Source organism: Notamacropus eugenii, chromosome 5, assembly GCF_028372415.1.
Source record: "Notamacropus eugenii isolate mMacEug1 chromosome 5, mMacEug1.pri_v2, whole genome shotgun sequence".
In the NCBI taxonomy this organism is placed as follows: domain Eukaryota; kingdom Metazoa; phylum Chordata; class Mammalia; order Diprotodontia; family Macropodidae; genus Notamacropus; species Notamacropus eugenii.
In genome coordinates this window covers 62768323-62787616 of record NC_092876.1, presented here as the reverse complement: position 1 = coordinate 62787616, position 19294 = coordinate 62768323, and the positions used below count along the sequence as shown (strand labels likewise).

The window sequence follows — 19294 nt, the reverse complement described above, 5'->3', positions numbered from 1 at the left end:
CAATTCTTTGCCACCACAAAAAGAGCTGCCATAAACATTTTTGTACATGTGGGTCAAAATCCATAGCTTTTTAAATGCTTACTACGTGCAAGACACTAAACAAATTCATTGGGGGAGGGACATTAAATACCGGAGGGATCAGGAAAGGCTCTTGTAGGATGTGGCTCATTGGAGCTGAGACTGGAAGAGAAGGGGGATCCAAGAAGCAAAAGTAAGGGCAAAGTAGTCTAGGCAGTGGGCACAGCCTATGCAAAGGTGTAGAGGAAGAAGATGGGATGTGGCATTAAGGGGAGAGAAATTGGGTCAGATTGTCTGTGTTGCTAAGTTCTATGATATAGCCCAGAAGAGCAATGGAAGATCTGAGAAGGAAGTAGGAATAAAGTGAAGATCTCACTTGTAGGCAGAAGTAAACACAGTGGGCTTCATGGACGAGGTGAGGTTCAGTCGTGAAAGATCAATATCTTTACTCTCAATACTGACCAGGGCAATTTAGGATCCATTTTGGTTTGGAGAATGACTAAAAACAAAATAAGAGAAAAATGACTGGGAAGAGGAGTTGAGAAGGGGAAGCTGGGGGTGATGTATGGAGAAAGCATGGGAAGAGTGGTTACTTTTGCCTTTGTTGAAGCTCTGGAATTGTCGTGGGCTGGTTATCTGGGAAGGACCCAAAACAGGAGCTGTTTTTGCATGGGATTCTTATTCCTATCACACATAGCTTTCCAGGTTCCAAATATTCTCTGCCTCCCATTCAGGAGAGCGAGGGAGGCTTCTGTTGTGGGAGAGGACAATGGATTTGTGAAAGACAATTATCCCGTGAAGCAAAGAGAGAAGAAGTAATGGAGAGCTGGTGACAGATCTTTTAGGTCTGATTTTAGGGAGATTTCCAGGGGCGTGTTTGGGAACAGGCCTGGCCTCTATCTTAGGAGGGGAACTGATGAGGAATAGATAGCCCAGACCTTAACCAAGGATCCAAGGATAAATTTAAAGGGGTCTGTGAACTTGGAAGGGAAAAAATAGGTTATTTTCACTAACTTCTGATATTTGGCATTTTTTTTAATATAAAAAAACCAATATTATTCTGAGAAGGAGTCCACAGGCTTCATCAGAAGGATACATAAAACAAAAAAGGTTAAGAACTCCTGATCTAGAGAGAGATTGGGATCCTATGGAAACCCCACTCTTGGATAACAGTGTAGAGCAAGACCAGAGCTGGAAGCTGGATGTCCCTGGGTGTCAATCCTGGCTTTATAGATCACTTCCTGTCATACTATCTATGGTCCAACCAAGCTGGCTTTTCCACCATTCCTTACATGTGCCATTCTATTTTGGACACTTACTACCTGGGGGAATCTGGAGCAAATCACTTAATCTCAGGGCTCCACTTCCTCTCCTGTAAATGGAGAGTGATGGACTAACATGACCTCTGAGGTCCCTTTCTCTCTTAGACTTATGATCTACACTAAGATCTCTCATCTTTATGCCTTTCCAACATGAAGTCCACTCTTTCCCTGCCAGCAGCTAATGCCTTCTGACCAAAATTATCATGGATATGCTTTCTATACATTTTCCATAAGCTTATATGTATATATGCCACGTCTCTCAATATGTAAGCTACTTGAGACAGAAGTTGTTTTTATTTTTGTCTTTGTCCCTAACATAGTGTCTGATACATAGAATACTTGTTGATTTATTAATCAATATGTGAGACCCTGGGCAAGTCACTTTACTTCTCTGGGTCCCAGTTTCTTCATCTGTAAAATGAAATAATAATATCTGCCCTGGCTATTGAATAGGAGACCTGTGAGGATGGAATGAGATATTGGATGAAAAAGTGATTTTTGGAGAGTGATTTTAGAAAAAGGAAATTTTTACCCAAGAGATTCAATAGCTTTGCAGCCAGAAGTGTCAGTGAGATGCCTGCAGCCCCACTCTCTCAGTTGGTGAGACATCCCATTCCTCAAGGCCAGAACTCCCTAGGTTTCTTCAGTCCTATAGTTCACACCTCTTCACAACTCTTGATTTTAAGTTTCTGAGTTCTCACCAGATGCCAGCCTTGGGTACATAAACCTCTTTCTTGTGGTTGGTGACCTGTACCTCTGGCCCTATCATGGCATGATCTAAGAGCCTTATCTCTGAGGCTTCTTTAAGTCTCATGACTTACAGCTGGTGATCCTAATCTTGGTTCTGCTAACTTGGCTCTGACCTTTAGGGATCCTGACCCGGGCTCTGTGAACCTTGCCCTGGCCTCTGAGATTCCAGATCTATTTAACCTCCTGGCTTCCTGACTTCCTTTCCTAAGGAACTCACCTGTCCTCTTCTCAATCCAGGTTGCTATGTTTCTGACCCTCCCACCCTACCTAGTAAATTTACTCTCCTTTGTCTGATGGCTCTCTTTGTTGAATGGCTGGCTAGTGATAGGACCCTGAACTGTCCAAATTCTGACTACCACCTGCTCCTGTTCCCCTGTTAGTTTCATTCCCTGTCTTCCTTCTCACCCTCCCCAGGGTGCTGAGGTTCTTTTCTTTCCCTCAGTTTGTCCCTTGACAGATTCCACATCTGTCTCCAAACCCTATAGTGGGGAGGGGAGCCCTCCAGCTCCAGCCCCGCCTTCTCCCAGTACACAGAGGGCCTGTGGAGTAGAGGATGAAGCTGTCTCTGACAGGGGAAACTAAAGATGTAAACGGGAGCATGAAATCCCGGGTGACAGCCGTGACCACTCTGGCTCCAACCATTAAATATGGAGTTTTAACTGCACAGAAAATACACCTGGGGCACTTGTATAAATCTTTCTTAACATCACACACACATACACTGAGGCGCACACACATGCGTGCATGCACGCACACACACACACACACACACAGAATCCCTTATAGACTTTCAGAATATTAAAGTTAGACAGGACCTTTTGAGACCATCAAATCCAATTACCTCAGTTTAAAAAGGAAGAAAGAGATGGTAAGTCTTTTGCCTAAGATCACACTCCTAGTGACTCAATGGCAGAGGATCACAAGATTTAGAAATGGAAGAGACCCTAGAGAGCATTCTGGTCTTACTCCATTTTTATAGAGGAAGAAACTGAGGGTCTGAGAGGTGATGAGATCTGACCAAAGAAGTGGGATGTGGATTTGGGTCCTTTGATGACAAATTCAGCTCAATCTCAAGCCCAAGGCTCCTGACTCCCAATTAGGGACTCTTTCCATATCAAAGCCCTAGCATAATTGAATTCATACGTCTATGTCCCATCACTCTTCTGGCTTATACTTCATATGATCCCAGATTTCCTTATACCTTATATGTGAACTACACCTAAGTCACAGCATATTATAGCGAAGACTGTGAATCAGGAATATAATAACTAGTTTTTACATAGCACTTTAAAGTTTGCAGAGCACTTTGCAAACATGTCATGTGATCTTCACAATAACTCTGGTGTTATTACTATTATTACTTTTAAAGATGAGGAAACTGAGGCAGGCAGAAGTTAGATGATTTACCTAGAGTCCAATGGCTAGTAAGGTCCTGAGGCTGGATTTCAATTCAGGTCTTCCTGACTCCAGGTCCAGGACCCTTTCTACCCCACCTCATTGCCAGGTTCAAATACTGTCTCTAATGCTGACTAGCTCTGTGATCAAGGACTGATCTCTGAGCCTTAGTTTTACAGGAAATAAGAATACTGGTAAGTCCCTGCTCTATAGGGTTGTTATGGAGGCTCTAGGGAGACGATGGATGCAAATGGATGCGAAGCATTTTGCTATTTTTATTGGTATTTTTCCTTCCACACCATCCTGCAGCCCTCAGAATTTTCAGCTAATATCCTAGTCTGTCTGGGTCACTGTGTTACGTCATGGTAAAAAAGGTATGCCCTGCCAATGTAACCAATATATCCTTGGCCATCTGCACTGAAAGACTGGTTTAGGGCCCATTTGATGGTGGTGAGATCAAGTTGGGTTCAGAAATTGGGAGCTATTGAAGGATCCAGAGAAAGGATAGTCCTAGACGTACTTTCCTGAGATTCTACACTGTCCCTTCCCTATTCTATGGCTTCACAAAGGTGCAGAGGCTACCAGTGCTGTGGATTTCATGGCAAGATGAACAATGACACTCCTTTTTCTATCTCTTCTGGGCTCCATAATTTTAATCATTTCCACTTTAATCCCAATCCCTTACCAAGAGGGTTGGGCACTCAGGGATGGTGTCCATAACCTTGATCGTCTTAGTCTTCTTGTAGGTCTCTCTTTCCTCACTGTCCTCCCTAGCTACCTGCAGATGTTGCCTGGTCTCAACCCGTTGCTTCAGTTTCCTAGTTCCATGGACAGAATCCTGTAGTTTGCAGAGGGTGGGGGGAAAGGGGGAGGGAAAGAAGGGAGACTAGACGTGTTTCTGGGTCCTGGCGCTGTCACCAACTCCCTGAGTGACCTCAGGCAGATCATTTTTCCCTTCTGAGCCTCAGTTTCCTCATGTGTAAAATGACAGGGTTGGACTACTTGGCTCTCAGGTATCTTTTGGCTTTGACATTCTTTGAATTTGATTGTTGGCAGGCAAGCAAACAGGGAGGCCTGGTGCCCGCCCCCTGGGGCTCCTGTGTGCTAAAGCCCACCCTCCTCCACCCCCCAGCCCTGCAATCTCCTTTCCACCAGGGACTCATTGAAAAGAAATGACCAGCTTGCCAGAGGACTTCAAAGATAGCGTTTGATGACTTTTTAGCAGCTTCAGCAAAACTCTCATTTGAATTTCAGGGGCTGCTATGTGATTTCTTTCCTCGGTGACAGCTCAGAGGGGCTGGCTCAGGCTGGGGCTGTCACTGAGCCATGCCTCTCCCCCTTTCTCTGCACTCCCTCATAGGAAAGGGAAAATGGAGAAAGGAAATGTGCACCCAGGGAGGCACACACAAAAACTCCAGAAGCAGCTTGAGCAAGAGGGACAGAGACCAAGAGATAGGGGAGATCTCTGAGAGAGAGGCACCCTTAGGGTGATACTGAGTAAGAGGAGGAAGTAAAACTAGGCTAAGAAAGTGGCAGGACAGAGAGCAGAGAAGTGCACACGCACGTGTACACACACACACACACACACACACACACACACACACACACACACACACACACACACACACACACACACTGAAAGACCCCAAGCAAGGAAGATAGAAACAGAAATGAAACAGTTGGTCATCAAGCATTTATAAAGCACTTTCTGTGTGTACCAGGTACTGTGCTAAGAACTAGGGGTTCAAAGATAGGCAAAAATGCAGCCCAGGACCCCAAGGAGCTCACATTCTAATGAAAATGACAATGAAGGTGGGGATCATAAGATTAATACAGGAGAAATGGAAAGAGACAGAGACATACGGGAAAACCAAGAAAGAGTGAGGGAGGCCAAGCAGGGCAAAACAGAGTGAGAGTCACAGAACAGAAAACCATAGATGGAGAGAGACCAAGCAGGGACAGAATGAAGGAGTAAAGAGACAGGAAGGGACAGAGAGATACCAAGAGAGACAGAGAAACAGGAAGAGACAGTGAGAGATCAGCAGAGGTAAGGAGGGAGAGAACAAGAAATAGGAAATCTGGAGCTGCACATAGAGGAGAGAGGAGAGAAGGAAGAGGCCTCAGCCTCTGAAGAACTCGCACACTCCAGCCATCTGAGGCACTGGCTGAAAGTCTGAAGCCCAAGGCAGAGGGAACTGCAGCCCACCTGTTCTCAGAGCCTAATCAGAGCCAGAGGAGGGCCCTTCTGACCTCTCATCATCCTGTCCTCCCCTTCAGGAACTTAAAAGCATTAGATAGGAGTTATGGTCAGGCTTCATGCACTGTCAAAGCATCACCCTGCCCTGCATCTGTCCCCATAAAAGGGAGTGGGGATGGGAACAGAGAGAAGGAAAGAAGGCAGATACTACAGTGCTTCTCTCTTTGCTCACTCCCAGCTCTCCACAGACAGGGGAGTGGACACCCCCCTCAATTCCTTCTAACGTCTCTTCTCAACGGGAGGAGGGTGTCAAGGCTGGAGGATCCACTCAAAAGCAGTTCTTGCCTCCTGTTTGCCAAGTTGTTGGGCACCAAAGGACCACCAGAATCTTACGTCCTTTGAGCCAGCGGCTGGGGAGCTGCTGCCTGGCAGTCAATAAACATATATTAAACATCTGCTATGAGTCAGGCACCATGCTAAGTGCTGGAGATACAAAAACAGGCAAAAGATACTCCCTGCCCTTGAGAAGCTTATAATCTAATGGGGTAGACAAGAAGCAAACAAATACAAACAAGTCACGTACAGGTATTAGGAGAATAGGAAATAATTAACAAAGAAGGCACTAGCATTAAAAGAAAGCCTGAGAAAGGTTCATGGGAAAGTGGGATTTTAGTTGGAACTTGAAGGAAGCCAGGAAAAACCAGAGGGGGAGATGAGACAGAAGAGGCATAGGGGACAGCCAGAGAAAATGCCCAGACCCAAGAAATGGAGGGTCTTGTTCATGGGACAGCCAGGAGACCAGTGTCACTGGCTTGAGAAGTACAGGGTGGGGAATAAGGTGTAAGAAGACTGGAAGGGTAGGAGGGGGGCTTTGAATGCCAGAGCATTTTATATTGACCCTGGAGGCAATAGGGAGCCAGTTGATGGAATGGGGTGGGGGTGACATAGTCAGACCCCAGCTTTAGGAATATCAATTTGATTGTTAAATGGAGGATGGATTAGATTGAGGAGAGATGAGGCAGGCAGCCCCACCAGTAACTATTGCAATGCTCCAGCTGTGAAGTGCTAAAAGCCTGCACCTAGGTGGGGGCAGTGTCTGAGGAGAGAAGGCATTTTTATTTAGTGTATGTTGTATATTTAGTGTATGTTGCAAAGGTGAGATCAACAGGTCTTGGAAACAGATTGGATATGGGGGAGGGGATGACAGGTGGCCAGGAATCCAGGACACTCTGAGCCTCTGGGAAGATAGTAGTGTCCTGGGCAGTAATGGGGAAGGTAAGAAGAGGAAGGGTTTAAAAAAAAAGGTAATAAGTTTGGTTTTAGACATAATTGAGTTTAAGACATCTATAGGACATCTTGTTCAAGATATCTGAAAAGCAGGGAGATGCAAAACTGGAGGTCAGCAGAAAGGTTAGGGCAGCATAGATCAATTTGAGAAGCATCAGCATAGAGATGATAATTAAATCCATGAGATCCAATGAGCTCACTGAGAGGTATAGAAGGAGAAAAGGGCCCAGAAAAGAGTCCTATAAATATCTACAGTTAGCAGGTGTGACCTGGAGAAGGATCCAGCAAAGAAAACTGAGGAGTGGTCCTACAGGGAGGAGGAGGACCAGGAGAGAATGGTGTATCCTGAAAACTTCAGAAAGAAGAGCATGAAGGGGAAGAAGGACTCTTGGGCAAGAGGTTCTGAGGAGAACTTGGCTGAGCATTCTTCAGCCTCCAACCAGCCCAGTTCCTCACCCCAAGGTGGGCCAGCCCACATGTTCCCCAGCTCTCTCCACGAGTCAGGGGAGGCAATGAGAAAGTAGAGATGAGAATCACTGAATAGCAAGAGTAAACAGATTTAGCATATAGAATATCAGAACAGAGAACGTCAGTGTTTTCCAGGAACTTGGACATTCCAAGGCCTAACTCTTTCTTTTATAAGTGAGGTAACTAAAGAGTTTATCTCCTAAAAAGAGCAGTTAGAGTGCAGTCGATGAACAAGCATTTATTAAGCACCTACTATATACCAGGATTAAGAACACAGAGACAAAAATAAAACAGCCCTTGCCCTCAAGGAGCTTATACTCTATTTGGGGGAAACAACATTAAGTAACCATGGTTTACATAAATGTAAGACATATATAGTTCAAATATTGGGTAATTTTGGTAGGGAGCAGTAGAAACTGAAAGGATCAGGAAAGACCCCATGTAGGGAGTGGTACTTAATCTTAGGTCTGAAAGAAAATGAGATTCTAAGAGGTACAGGTGAAGAGAGAGTGCTCAGAGATGGGACAGTGGGGGGGTGGTGGTCAGCTTGGCTAGAAGAGAGTCGGGGGGGGAGTAATGTGTGACAAGGCTGGAAAGGTAGACTGTGATGGGGTTTTAAATGCTAAATAAGAGAATTTGTATTTGATACTAGAAGCAATGGGAGCTTTTAGCTTCAGATTTGTGCCATAGGAATGTCCAAATGACAGCTGTATGGAGGATGGAGTGAAGAGAGGAAGAGACTCAAGACAGGGAGATAAAGTCCAGATGAGAAGTGAGGAGGGCCCATGCTAGGATGGTGGCCAAAGGTGAAGAGGGACGTGAGATATGTGGAGGCAGAATTGAAAAGACTTGGCCAATAATCAGATAAGGGAGGAGAGGGAGAGGGAGAAGACAATAACATGGGTTGGGAGTCTGGATGATGGGAAGGATGGTAGTGCCCTCAACAGTAAGAGGGCAGTTTGGAAGAGTGGTTAGGCCATTGGTGATGGAGAACCAAACTCAGGAGAGAAACTAGAGATGGATATGTGGATCTGGGAGTTTACGTCATTTACTTCTTGTTCAGTTGTTTCAGTTGTGTCCAACTCTTCATGATCCCATTTGAGGTTTTCTTGGCAAAGATTCAGGAGTGGTTTGCCATTTTCTTCTCCAGATGATTTTACAGATGAGAAAACTGAGGAAAACAGGGTTAAGTGACTTGCCCAGGGTCACACAGCTAGTAAGTGACTAAGGCCAGATTTGAACTCCTCAAGATGGGTCTTCCTGACTCCAGGACTGGTACTCTATCCACCGCACCATCTAGCTGCCTCCTCATTTCTTCCTCACCTCTCTAATCTATGTGGCATTCCCTTGGTCTCCCTATTACTCACAGGTGGTCCACTTCTATTATCAAGAATTTTAATATTTCTTTTTTTAAAATTTTTATTGTTTTCATTTCCACAAAATTTTGAGTTCCAAATTTTCTCCCCATCTCTCCCCTCCCCCCACCCCAAAGTGCCAAGCATTCTAATTACCCCTACCACCAACTGCCCTCCCTTCTAACATCCCTTTCTTCCCTTATCCCCATTTTCTCTTTTGTCCTGTAGGGCTAGATAAATTTCTATACCCCATTACCTGTATTTCTTGTTTCCCAGCTGTATGCAAGAACAATACTCAACAGTTGTTCCTAAAATTTTGAATTCCAACTTCTCCTTCCTCCCTCCCCACCCATCCCCACTGAGAAGGCATGCAATTCAATATAGAACTATGCATGTGTAGTTTTGCAGATGACTTCCATAATAGTCATGTTGTGTAAGACTAACTATATTTCCCTCCATCTTATCCTGCCCCCCATTTCTTCTATTCTCTCTTTTGACCTTGTCCCTGCCCAAGAGTGTTGACTTCTAATTGCTCCTTCCTCCCATTACCTTCCCTTCCATCATCCCCTCCACCCTGCTTATCCCCTTCTCCCCCACTTTCCTGTATTGTAAGATAGGTTTTCATACCAAAACGAGTGTGCATTTTATTCCTTCCTTGAGTTAAATGTGATGAGAGTAAGCTTCACATTTTCCCTCACCTCCTCTCTTTTTCCCTTCATTGAAAAGTCTTTCTTGTCTCTTTTATGAGATAATTTGCCCCATTCCATTTCTCCCTTTCTCCTCCCAATATATTCCTCTTTCACCCCTTAATTTCATTTTTTTAGATACGATCCCTTCCTATTCAACTCACCCTGTGCTCTCTGTCTCTATGTGTGTGTGTAAAATTTCTTTCCTATTATTTCCTTTCTCCCTACACCTTCCCCTCTCTCCAAGATCTGCATTTCATCCTCATTGACCTCCACCTCAGTCCTTCCCCCCACCTCTATGCTGACACCCCTACTCTGGCTTCACTTTCCCTCTTAACCAATTTTGACCTTATAGTTAACCTTATCAGTATTACATCTCTCTCTACTCTCAAATCACGTACCTTATAGCTCCTCCCCACCCCCATGTAGGACCCTGATCCTGCTGGCATTTAAAGCTCCTCTAGACTTAAGCTGAACCCCTTCAAACCACCTCCACCAAATAGACACAGGCTAGTATAATCACAGGATTGTAGATAATTAGACAGAGACTTTAGCGATTACCTAGTCCTAACACTTTATAGATGAGAAAACAGACCTAGAGAGAGTGGTTTGCCCAAGGTTGCACAGTAAAATCCAAGATTCTAACAGGAATGTGACTCCAAGTCCATCAATTCCCACCACACCACACCCTGCAATCTTCTTCAAGTTCAGAGGTAACTGAGGGGAGGTTTATGCCTGGATCAGGGTCTGAGTCATGTCAAGGTTGTGGCCACAGTAATATTGCTGTGGATTTATGTGGCAAGTTCCTCTCATTGAGTCTGTTTGCCCTTCTTCCACCTCTGTCCCAGTTTGTTTGTAGCCCTTCTAAAAATTTTTTATTGATGTCTTTTAAAGATCTCACGTTTATTTCTAAATATATTACTTTTCCATAGTTCTACTCCTTGTGACAAAGATTAAAAGGGGGGAGGAAAGGCGGTTCAGCAAAACCACCACATGACAGTATAGGCAACATTCCCTACTTAGTGCCCCCCCCCCCCCTTCCTTAACGAAGGTGGAAAGGTGTATTTTCTCAGCTCTTCTCTTGGCCGTTGCAATTACACTGCCTTGCCTTTCCATCTATTGTCCTGTCTGGGTTCACTGTTCCAAGCATTACGTAGTTTTCCTGGTTCTCCTTATTTTGCTGTGTATCACATCTTCCCTTCTCTGAACTGTTCTTACAGCACAATTATGTCCCATTATATTTGTGCATCCTAGTTTTAACCACTCCTCAATCGACTGGCACCTACTTGCTTCTGGTCTGCTGCTTTGAATACTTTGGTGGTCATGGAGCTTGCTTAGGTACTGGATGAAAATCCGATGGAGCACCACCATCTCTTGCTTCCGCCTCTCCCCAGGACCTAATCCTTTCATTCTAATCCTGGCTGTTTCTCAACTCAGATTTTCTCCTGGGATTCGACCTTAGTTGCTCCAATGTAGTCTACCTTCTCCTGTTATCAGCTGCAAGGATCCCCTACCCCAACCCCAATCTTCACCAATCATCTCTCCCAGCTGCTTTTTCATAGTCCCCTCTCCCACCTTACCCCACCTGCCAAGGACCTTGGGAGTCAGGGGCAAAACTTACATGGGAAGATATTCCAGAGCAGGCTAAGGGGGACAGTCCCTGAGGGTGCCCTCCCTAAAGTGATGAGTGGTGGCAAATATGTTGGGGTGAAGGGAAGTTGCCCTTGGACTCAGATCAAAGCCGCAGGGAGGCCTCGAAGGATGCAAATAGTTCTCTTTGATGTTCTTCTCACCACCTGTGCTGGGATCAGCGCCACTACTGGGCACATTCCCCTCCCCTCTCAGGTACTCTGGGCTCTCCAAATAGCTGACTGAACAAACATAATGGCAGTGGACCAACTGCACAAAACAGGTATCTTCCTGGAAAGCAGTGTGCAAATCAAAGAAGGTAGATTTTTGAATCTTATTTTCCTACTGACTTCCATTCAATTTTGCAGATGTGTTCCCATTTTAAAAGGCCACTGACCCCAAGACAAAATAAAAATCACATTTGAGGGCTTTAAAAAACTGAGGTTTAATTAAGGCAAACCATTGTCCGATAAAATATTCATCACAATGTCACAGATGAATACAGGAGCTGAGGAGGATGGTGAGACATCTACATCAGCGACAGCTACAGCTGCTCAAGCCATGGTTTGCATTCCAGCTATACTTGGCGTTTTACAAGCCTGTGGAAGCCAGGCATAGATGGTATTGTTACCTCTTCAATCCTAAATTTCTTGTTTTATTTTGTTTTGAACTCTAGCCCTGGAGGCTGCTAAGGGAAGGAAATGATGCTTTCCTTGATCCTTCCAACCCGAGGTAGTCTCAATCTCATCTGACAGCACACCTCTCTGGAGTAGAATCCACTTTGTTCGATCTGCATGGGGTGCAAAAGTGGGGAGGTCTCTTCTCTGCACCAGAGCCCCCCTGCTCACCTCTGCCACTGCCAATCTGTTTATTTGGAACCCTTGAACGTGAGGCAGAGTTTAAGCAAGGCATTTGGCAAAAAAGGAATAAGGGTCTTGAGCTGGGGAGTAATATGATGAAAGTGTCATTTTAGTAAAAATTAAGCCTGGCTAAGGGAAGCAGGACAGATGGGAGGGAAGAAAGATGGAATGCAGAGGGATTAGCTAGAAGGTGGTCCCAGTAAACCAGGCACATGACAGTGAGGGTCTGGACTAACTGGAATGTTCAAGGAACAGTGAACTGTGGTGAGCTGAATTTTCAGATTAACTGAGGATTAAAACAGAAAATCCTTTTTGCCTCAACCTTTGTTGAAAATCTTCCTAAAATGTGGTAGTAATTTCTTGACTTGAGTTGGGAGTGTGGTATAGTAGAAAAGGCAGTGTATCTGGAGTCAAGAGAACCTACTTGCATTAAATTCTCCATTCTGACCTCTTTGGGACTCAGTTTCCTCATCTGTGAAATGAGGGCACTGGGCTAGCCAGAGGTGTCAAACTTGCTACCCCCCAACACTCCACAGAGTGACAGGAACCATATTAAAATGCAACTGGGAAATGTTTAACAAAACAAATATACAAGGCAGGGAAGGCTAATTTATTAATTTATAAGTTAATATCCATTTCTATTTGAGTTTGGCACCACAGGGCTAGCCAATTTCTAAGATTCCTTCCAGCTTTAGACCTCTGATTCAATGAATACAGTACAGGCCACACTTTACTGTCTTCCTTAATATCTATACTATCAAGGCTCACTGGCTGTCCTGTATATCCCTGGAGGTTAAATCTCTTCGCCTCAATGCACCAGAGCCCCGTTGCTCAGCTTTGCCATTTCCAATTCATTTTTCTCAAGATGTCCTAATGATAGTAGTTTAATAAGGACTCTCAGAATGCTGGAGCCAGAAGGGCACTCTAGGGAATATCTAATCCAGTCTGATCTTACAGAAGAAATTGGGAACCAAGGAGAAGGGACTTATCCAAGGTCATACAGTTGAGTGTACTTTTCAGCACTGCTCCATCCTGCCTTATCTTCCCCAACAGATGACAAATGCCTTCCAGGAAGGAGCTGCCTCTTCTTGTTCTATCACCCTCAGCACTATGCTTAGAGCCAGTGTTCTCTAGTAGAGAATGGATGCCATGGAATGGATCTATGCAATGGATTCTGCAGATCTGTTCACCTGTACTTGCTGAAAAGCTTACTTCCCTTCAAAGCTTTATGTACGTGTGCCTCCCTCCATCATCCTTGCCTGGCACCCTCAGCTGAAAACATCCTCTCCTGACTTAGATATTCCTAAAGCACTATGTTGTCCAGCCTTTTCTTTGCCCCATCGTCTTCTACCTTGTCAACCCCTCCCAGCAGAGTGACTGGAAGCTCTTTGAAGGCAGAGGCTGTGGCTGAATTTTTGTTTTGCTCTGGTATTTTCATGGTCTACCTAGTCCAATGCCTTGAACAAAGTAGGAACCTAATGACTGTTAGCTCAGTTGAATGAACACCTGTCAATGGGTCATATTGTCCAAATCTCATACTCCCCTTCACACTACAGTGGCTTTTATTCATTTCAACTTATTTCTTTATGTCAAGAAAGGCAGCTCTGAAGCCAGCTCTTTCTAATGGGAATGTTTGATTCTGCTTAGACCCTGCATGGGGTGCAAAAGTGGGGATGTCTCTTCTCCTCTGCACCACAGCCCCCCTGCTCAGCTTTGCCACTTCCAATCCATTTTTCTCAGGACCCCCTAATGATAGACCTGTGTAATCTTCCCTGGAGGGGCACAGTGGGTTTCTGCAGTGACCTTGTCTCGATATGTTCAATCCAGTGTTCTCAGGCATCACCAGGGAGTACCTGGTGTGAAAAGAGCCAGCAGGAAGGGCTTGTTATGAGGCCAAGCAAACAGCATTTGATAGAGGTGGTAGGGGGAGCTCCCTGGTCCATGTGCATTGCTCTGACCTTCCTGTTAATCTCTTTACGGGGGAATAAAAAGGATGAACCAAGGTTCTGATGGAGCCAGCACTGGTGGCCATGGGATGATATGGCCAAGAAAATGAAATGTTCAACCCAATACACATTTTTTGAGTCTACTGTGTGAAAGCTTCCCTTCTCAGCTATCCTGGCCGGACAGCCATTGGGCAGAAGGGTCTGAGCAGAGATGTTAATGTCAGCATCACTCCATTAACAAGCATGTAGTGAGTGCATCCTCAGTACCTGGCATGCTGCTGATGCTAATAAGGATGAAGCAAACAAGCATAGGCACCTTCCCCCAAAACCACCCCCGCCACCCCTAGAATGCTGGGAGATCAGCTCAATTCAGCTCCTGCTCCTTCCTCCACCACCTAGTCACACTTATACTCAGTTTGCTTTGTACTGAACTACCCACCCTCCCCACTGCTGTGCTGCGACATGTTGTCCCTGTAGAACTGCTCTGCAGGGCTTGGGAGGTTCTGTCTGTACATGACATACCTTCTCTGTCTTCAAAGAGCTTATGGTCAGGTTTACACATGAAACAAGGAACCACCAAAATGAAGGCTATATGTAATTAAGGGTTGCTCGACTGCATGGTGAATGTGACTCAGGAAATCCAGGAATGAAGACTTTAGTTTCATCCTATGCAGAAGCAAGGCTGGACTAGAGGGAACACTAGCAGTACCGTCTAAACAACAAAGGGGTTTGGGAATTTCTCAGTTTCGTGGAAATCAACCAACAAAGGCCAGGTATTCAATTTCTCCTTATAGACTTATAGAAACCAGAGCTACCTGAGCGAGAACAAGTTCCAGGAATCCTGAGGCTTTGTGACACAGCCATGCAGTTCTTGGGCAGCCCGGGCACTGGCTCCTTCACTCTCCTGGCCATGCTTCTAACTCAGCCTCAGGCTAGTTTTGTCACTTCTGTTGACCACAACCTTATGCTGAACCAGACCTAAGCAATCAGGTCTGTCAGATGGGAACCCTTTCATGCGGAGAAAGGACAGGGAAGACTGGAGCCATGGGGACAGACCAGGTCTGTAAGTAAAGTGGTCCATCCAACACTTTAACAAGGCATGATGTTCCAAGAGCCATATTTTGGAACTTTAGTTTGGATCAATGCAGGTCTAAGAAAAGGAAGAAGCTGTAATCAAGTCTATGTAGAATTGAGAGTCAGTTACATGGCTGTTCCAGGTACAACTGACAGGTAACCAGTCCAGTTATCCATGGCCCTCTATCTGATGATTTTATATTTGGACAATTTAGAAGAGATTTGATTTAGCTTTGGGAACCTCTTGGCCTACACTGTTATCTAAAGCACGAATGGTCTCTTTTCCTTCCTTGTGTGCTAAGGTACACACAGAAGAAGGGTCTGGAGTCTGTTCTCTTTCTTTATTTCCGAGCCTGGCCCAAGTCTGACCAGCTCTGGGACATTCTATCACAACATGACAGATAATTAACCACCTCACTCTGACAATTCCCTAAATCCCAAATCCTGCTAATGCCTCCCTCTATGCCAATCCCTCTCTTTTTTCCAGGGATTCTAGGGACATCAATGGTACTGAGCAGATCTCTGAAGCAGGTGCTGCTGAGTGAAGCAGGAGGCAGGCATGAAGTCTTTCCCCCTCACTCTCACTATAAGAAGAGGTGGCCTCCTGAGGAGCTGGCTGGCATCTCCTTTTACCCAAGAAGGGACTACACATGGCCCTCAGTGGATGAATGATGAAGTAAGACAGAGATGATGCAGAGTCTCCCTTCCAACAAGGTCCTATCATTGGCTCACTGGGGAGGCAGCAGCAGCAGCAGCAAGGGTAGCAAGGGAAAGAGCAGCTCCTCTGGGCCCCCTTTCTTTCCCCTGTTTCTGTGCTCACATCTCACCGAGGGCATGAGTGGGGGAAGGGCAGGGATCCTACATGCCCTCCTGTCGTCTAGAGCACCCAGTGCCACTCCATCACTCAATCATCGGGCAGCAAGGCTCTTCTTAGCCATGTGACTCTCTCAAGGCCCTGGGGGTGCTCCATGAAGGAAAGCACTTTATTCCTCAGAGAGGATTTTAATCACCATGGGAACACCACATCCATATTCCAGCCTCTGGTCCATGCAGAGCTGAAAGCTTTAAGAAGGTTGTAGAATCTGGGGCTTCTGAGGCAGATGAGACAGACTATTTTAAAGGAGAGTATAAAGACTTGTCAGCCTCCTGGCTGCTCTGCCAACCTCCTGGTCCTACTTCCACGTCACCATGTTCAGAAGCAATGACTTCTCCTCCTCTGGTAATCCATGCTTCCTCATCACCTAATTGCTTTCTCCCTGAAGTAGTTCCCTGTGATGGTCAAACACTGAACCACAAAGAGCTCCACCACTGATCTCTGTTACTTCGCCCTGAATTAGATTCTCACATTTCCTTCTCCTCCTGGCTGCTTTTCCATCAGCCATCAAATCTATCATGGGAATCTGGACTAGATGGATTTGTGATTCACTTCCTTGAAATGCCACACACTTCTTGAGAAGGATGCCCAGTCCCTCCCTCATCTAGGGGGTCATGTGCTTATGGTGGACATGTGGGGGCCATAATGTAAATGGATTATTTCGAATAACATCTAAGGTTAGAAGACAGGAGGAAGAAAGAAGCTGAGTTAGCTCAGAAGAAAGGGGCAACCCTTAATAGGGCAATGTGTAGCTGTATTCCTACTCAGAATCCTCTGTGGAACAAATGGATTCTACCAGCCCTGCTCAGCCAATTCATTCAGTTTCAGAATGAAACAGAATGCGGAGAAGCAATAATGGGTTTTGCAACTACCATTTGCCACTGCCATATCTTAAGAGTTCCCTCGGTGGGTCTGATCGGCAACCTGGCCTCTTGGACCGTTCTTGATCAGCATGCCACAGGCCTGACAATTCTGTGGAAGGCTACAGGGCTCCTGTCTGTATTTCTCTCTCTGCCAGACATCTGGGAAGGCCTTCTTCCAAATGCTCCAAGTCTGAAATGCACAAGCCTTTGTAGAGAACACTGATCCACATGACCCTACTCTTGTCACCTCCATTACAAATCCCTTTCCTTTTGTTCTCTCCCCTTCAGCTAACTGTAGGAAACAGTTCATGGCCCGTGTGCTGCTACTTACACAAAGTGGCTCCTGGAGGACTTTCTGGGATGTGGCACCAGGACCTTCTCAATGCATGTCATTGGATATGATGCTGACATTCCAGGACCTTCAAGTACTTTCTAAGCTTGAGAGCTCGGGGTACAGAGGAAGCTTAAATGACTGCCAAGAACGCAAGGGCAAGCCACAGTAGGGCCTTCACATCAAGGCTAAAGCGAAGTCTTAAAGGCTTGAGCACCATCTTCTGGTCATTATCAGTCTTTAAGGCTCTCCCCTTTGAAAACTTCATTTATTTCAGGCTTATTGGATAAACCCGAGGGACATAAACACTGACATGGGGTCATTCAGTGACCCTACACGATATTCTTAGCAATCTGGTTCTTAGAACCAGTATAGACCAGAGCAGCTGAGGCATGGCCCTCACAGAAGGGCCTGTCTGAGACTCCTTTTTACAGAGCCAATCGGCTCATGGACAGGTGTTGAGCCCCAACAGCCACAAGCTGGGAGGCAGAAGCAAAAAAAGCTGTGATCTAAACAAAACAGGCTCCTCCTTCTGCGTGCAGCTGTGCACAATGTGCTTGGAGAAAAAGAAATGCGTCTATCTCCTCCTGGAGTTGGTTTCTACAAGTAATGAAGTGGATATCACTCTCCAGAGGGGGCTGAGGCCCAGGTCGTGGTGGGGATCATGGCTCAGAATGTAAACACTGCATGGGCAGAGCCCAACCTTTTGGCACAAGGAACAGAAGACAAATGCTAGGTGCTCCCTCTAAACTGCAGGAACCTACACCCACCTAATTGCACTTCATAATGGAGTCAACAAACCATTAATTATCAGATTATATTTTAGGAATTGGCAGATAAAAGGCTTTGGGAAATGTAGCTGTAGAAGGGCCGTGGCCCGGCAACAAGAGAGGCATATCGAATGGGCTCCCAGAGCAGCCCTTCACAAGCAGGCAAGGAGTTGGGAGCCATGGGCAGCCGAGACTGCCTTCATGCCATACTGGGGCAGAAACGACTGCTCTCTTGCCAAGTCAGCCACTGAAGTCATATCAGACGTCTACAATGAGGGACTTGGCTCTCAGGTGATACCTCTGCTCCAGCAGCAGCTTTGAGCTTTCAGGGAGAGGGGAAGCTGGGGTCTCCCCAGGACAAATCCCAAAAGGTCGGGACAGAGCCGCTGGGGCTGCCTTGGCAGCTGGCACATCTCCCATTTGAAGTTCTAAATAGAAAACACTCCAAACTCTTTGTTCTGGATGAGAGAGATGATTGCACCAAGCAAGGTGAGAACTGGGTGGGAAGAGAGCCCATTATTTTGACGGGCCAATAACAAACAAAGGTCAGCTTTGGTCATTACTATGGGCAATGGGTGAGGGAAAGGTACTAAGGCCCTGGGTCAAAGGGGAGCTGTTCTCCTTGCTCCTTGGACATCCATTTAGTGGGAGGGTGGGGAGCTGCTGCTGGCCTCCTGATCTCCACTTACCAAGGCAGAAATGGAGAAATCAGCAGCACGAGGAGACCCTCGACTGGTGGTGTCAGCAAGGATGGGCAGAACATGCCCTAGGCTGGAGTTGCCTGACGCCTTGCTAAGGAGTTTCATATAAAGATTAAAAACCACATGTCTGGCCATACTTTGTTCACCATGTCCATTCTGCCTATGGGGGACTTCCTGTAAGCAAAGTAAGCTTCAGTCCCCAGCTTCCTCTCCCTGATGCTCATTAGGCATGGGTTGTGGGAGCAACACTTGATTTCAGGCTGAAATGTAACCCAGTCACCAAAGCAGCTGACCTGTGCACGGACACACCACCTCCGTGCCTCTGGGAGGGGCACTGGGCTCAGGGTCTCCATCCCAGACACTGAATGTGTCAGAACATTCAGGATACTGCGGCACAAGCTCCCCAGCCAGGGCAGCTCAGAATGCTCTCTGAAGGGCCAAGTCACTGCGTGGCTTTCTCTGGCTCACCCTCGACATCTCTCCTAGGCTCTGGAGTGGCTTTTACTTTGCCTCTCCGCAGATGAGGGTCACAGTTCCATCCAATAAGTCCTCCACCGTCACTGCCATCAACTCTGAGCTGGCCTGGGGAGTCTGGGAGTCTGGCAACGTCACAAACACCTGGGATCCAGCCAGAGGGGTCTCCTCCAAAGTGATCATCTGCTCAGCTGATGCTCCTGGCTCTGGAGCCTGGATCACCTGTAAAGGAAACAACAAACCAGGGCTCTGGGAGAGGCCCGCAGGCAGCCCTCCTCTCCCATTTCTTAAGCT

General features: G+C 46.1%; 1 protein-coding gene across 7 annotated transcripts in view; it reads right to left on the bottom strand.

The window, feature by feature from the left end:
• Positions 1–11527: 11527 nt before the first annotated feature.
• ZBTB40 (zinc finger and BTB domain containing 40) overlaps positions 11528–19294 on the bottom strand; it is a 75225-nt gene continuing 67458 nt past the window's right edge. For all 7 annotated transcript variants that reach the window (XM_072609228.1, XM_072609230.1, XM_072609231.1 and 4 more), the window contains one exon: positions 11528–19222. In XM_072609228.1, coding sequence (XP_072465329.1) covers positions 19028–19222 — 195 coding nt within the window. In that variant the 3' untranslated portion in view covers positions 11528–19027. The remainder of the gene's footprint in view (positions 19223–19294) is intronic.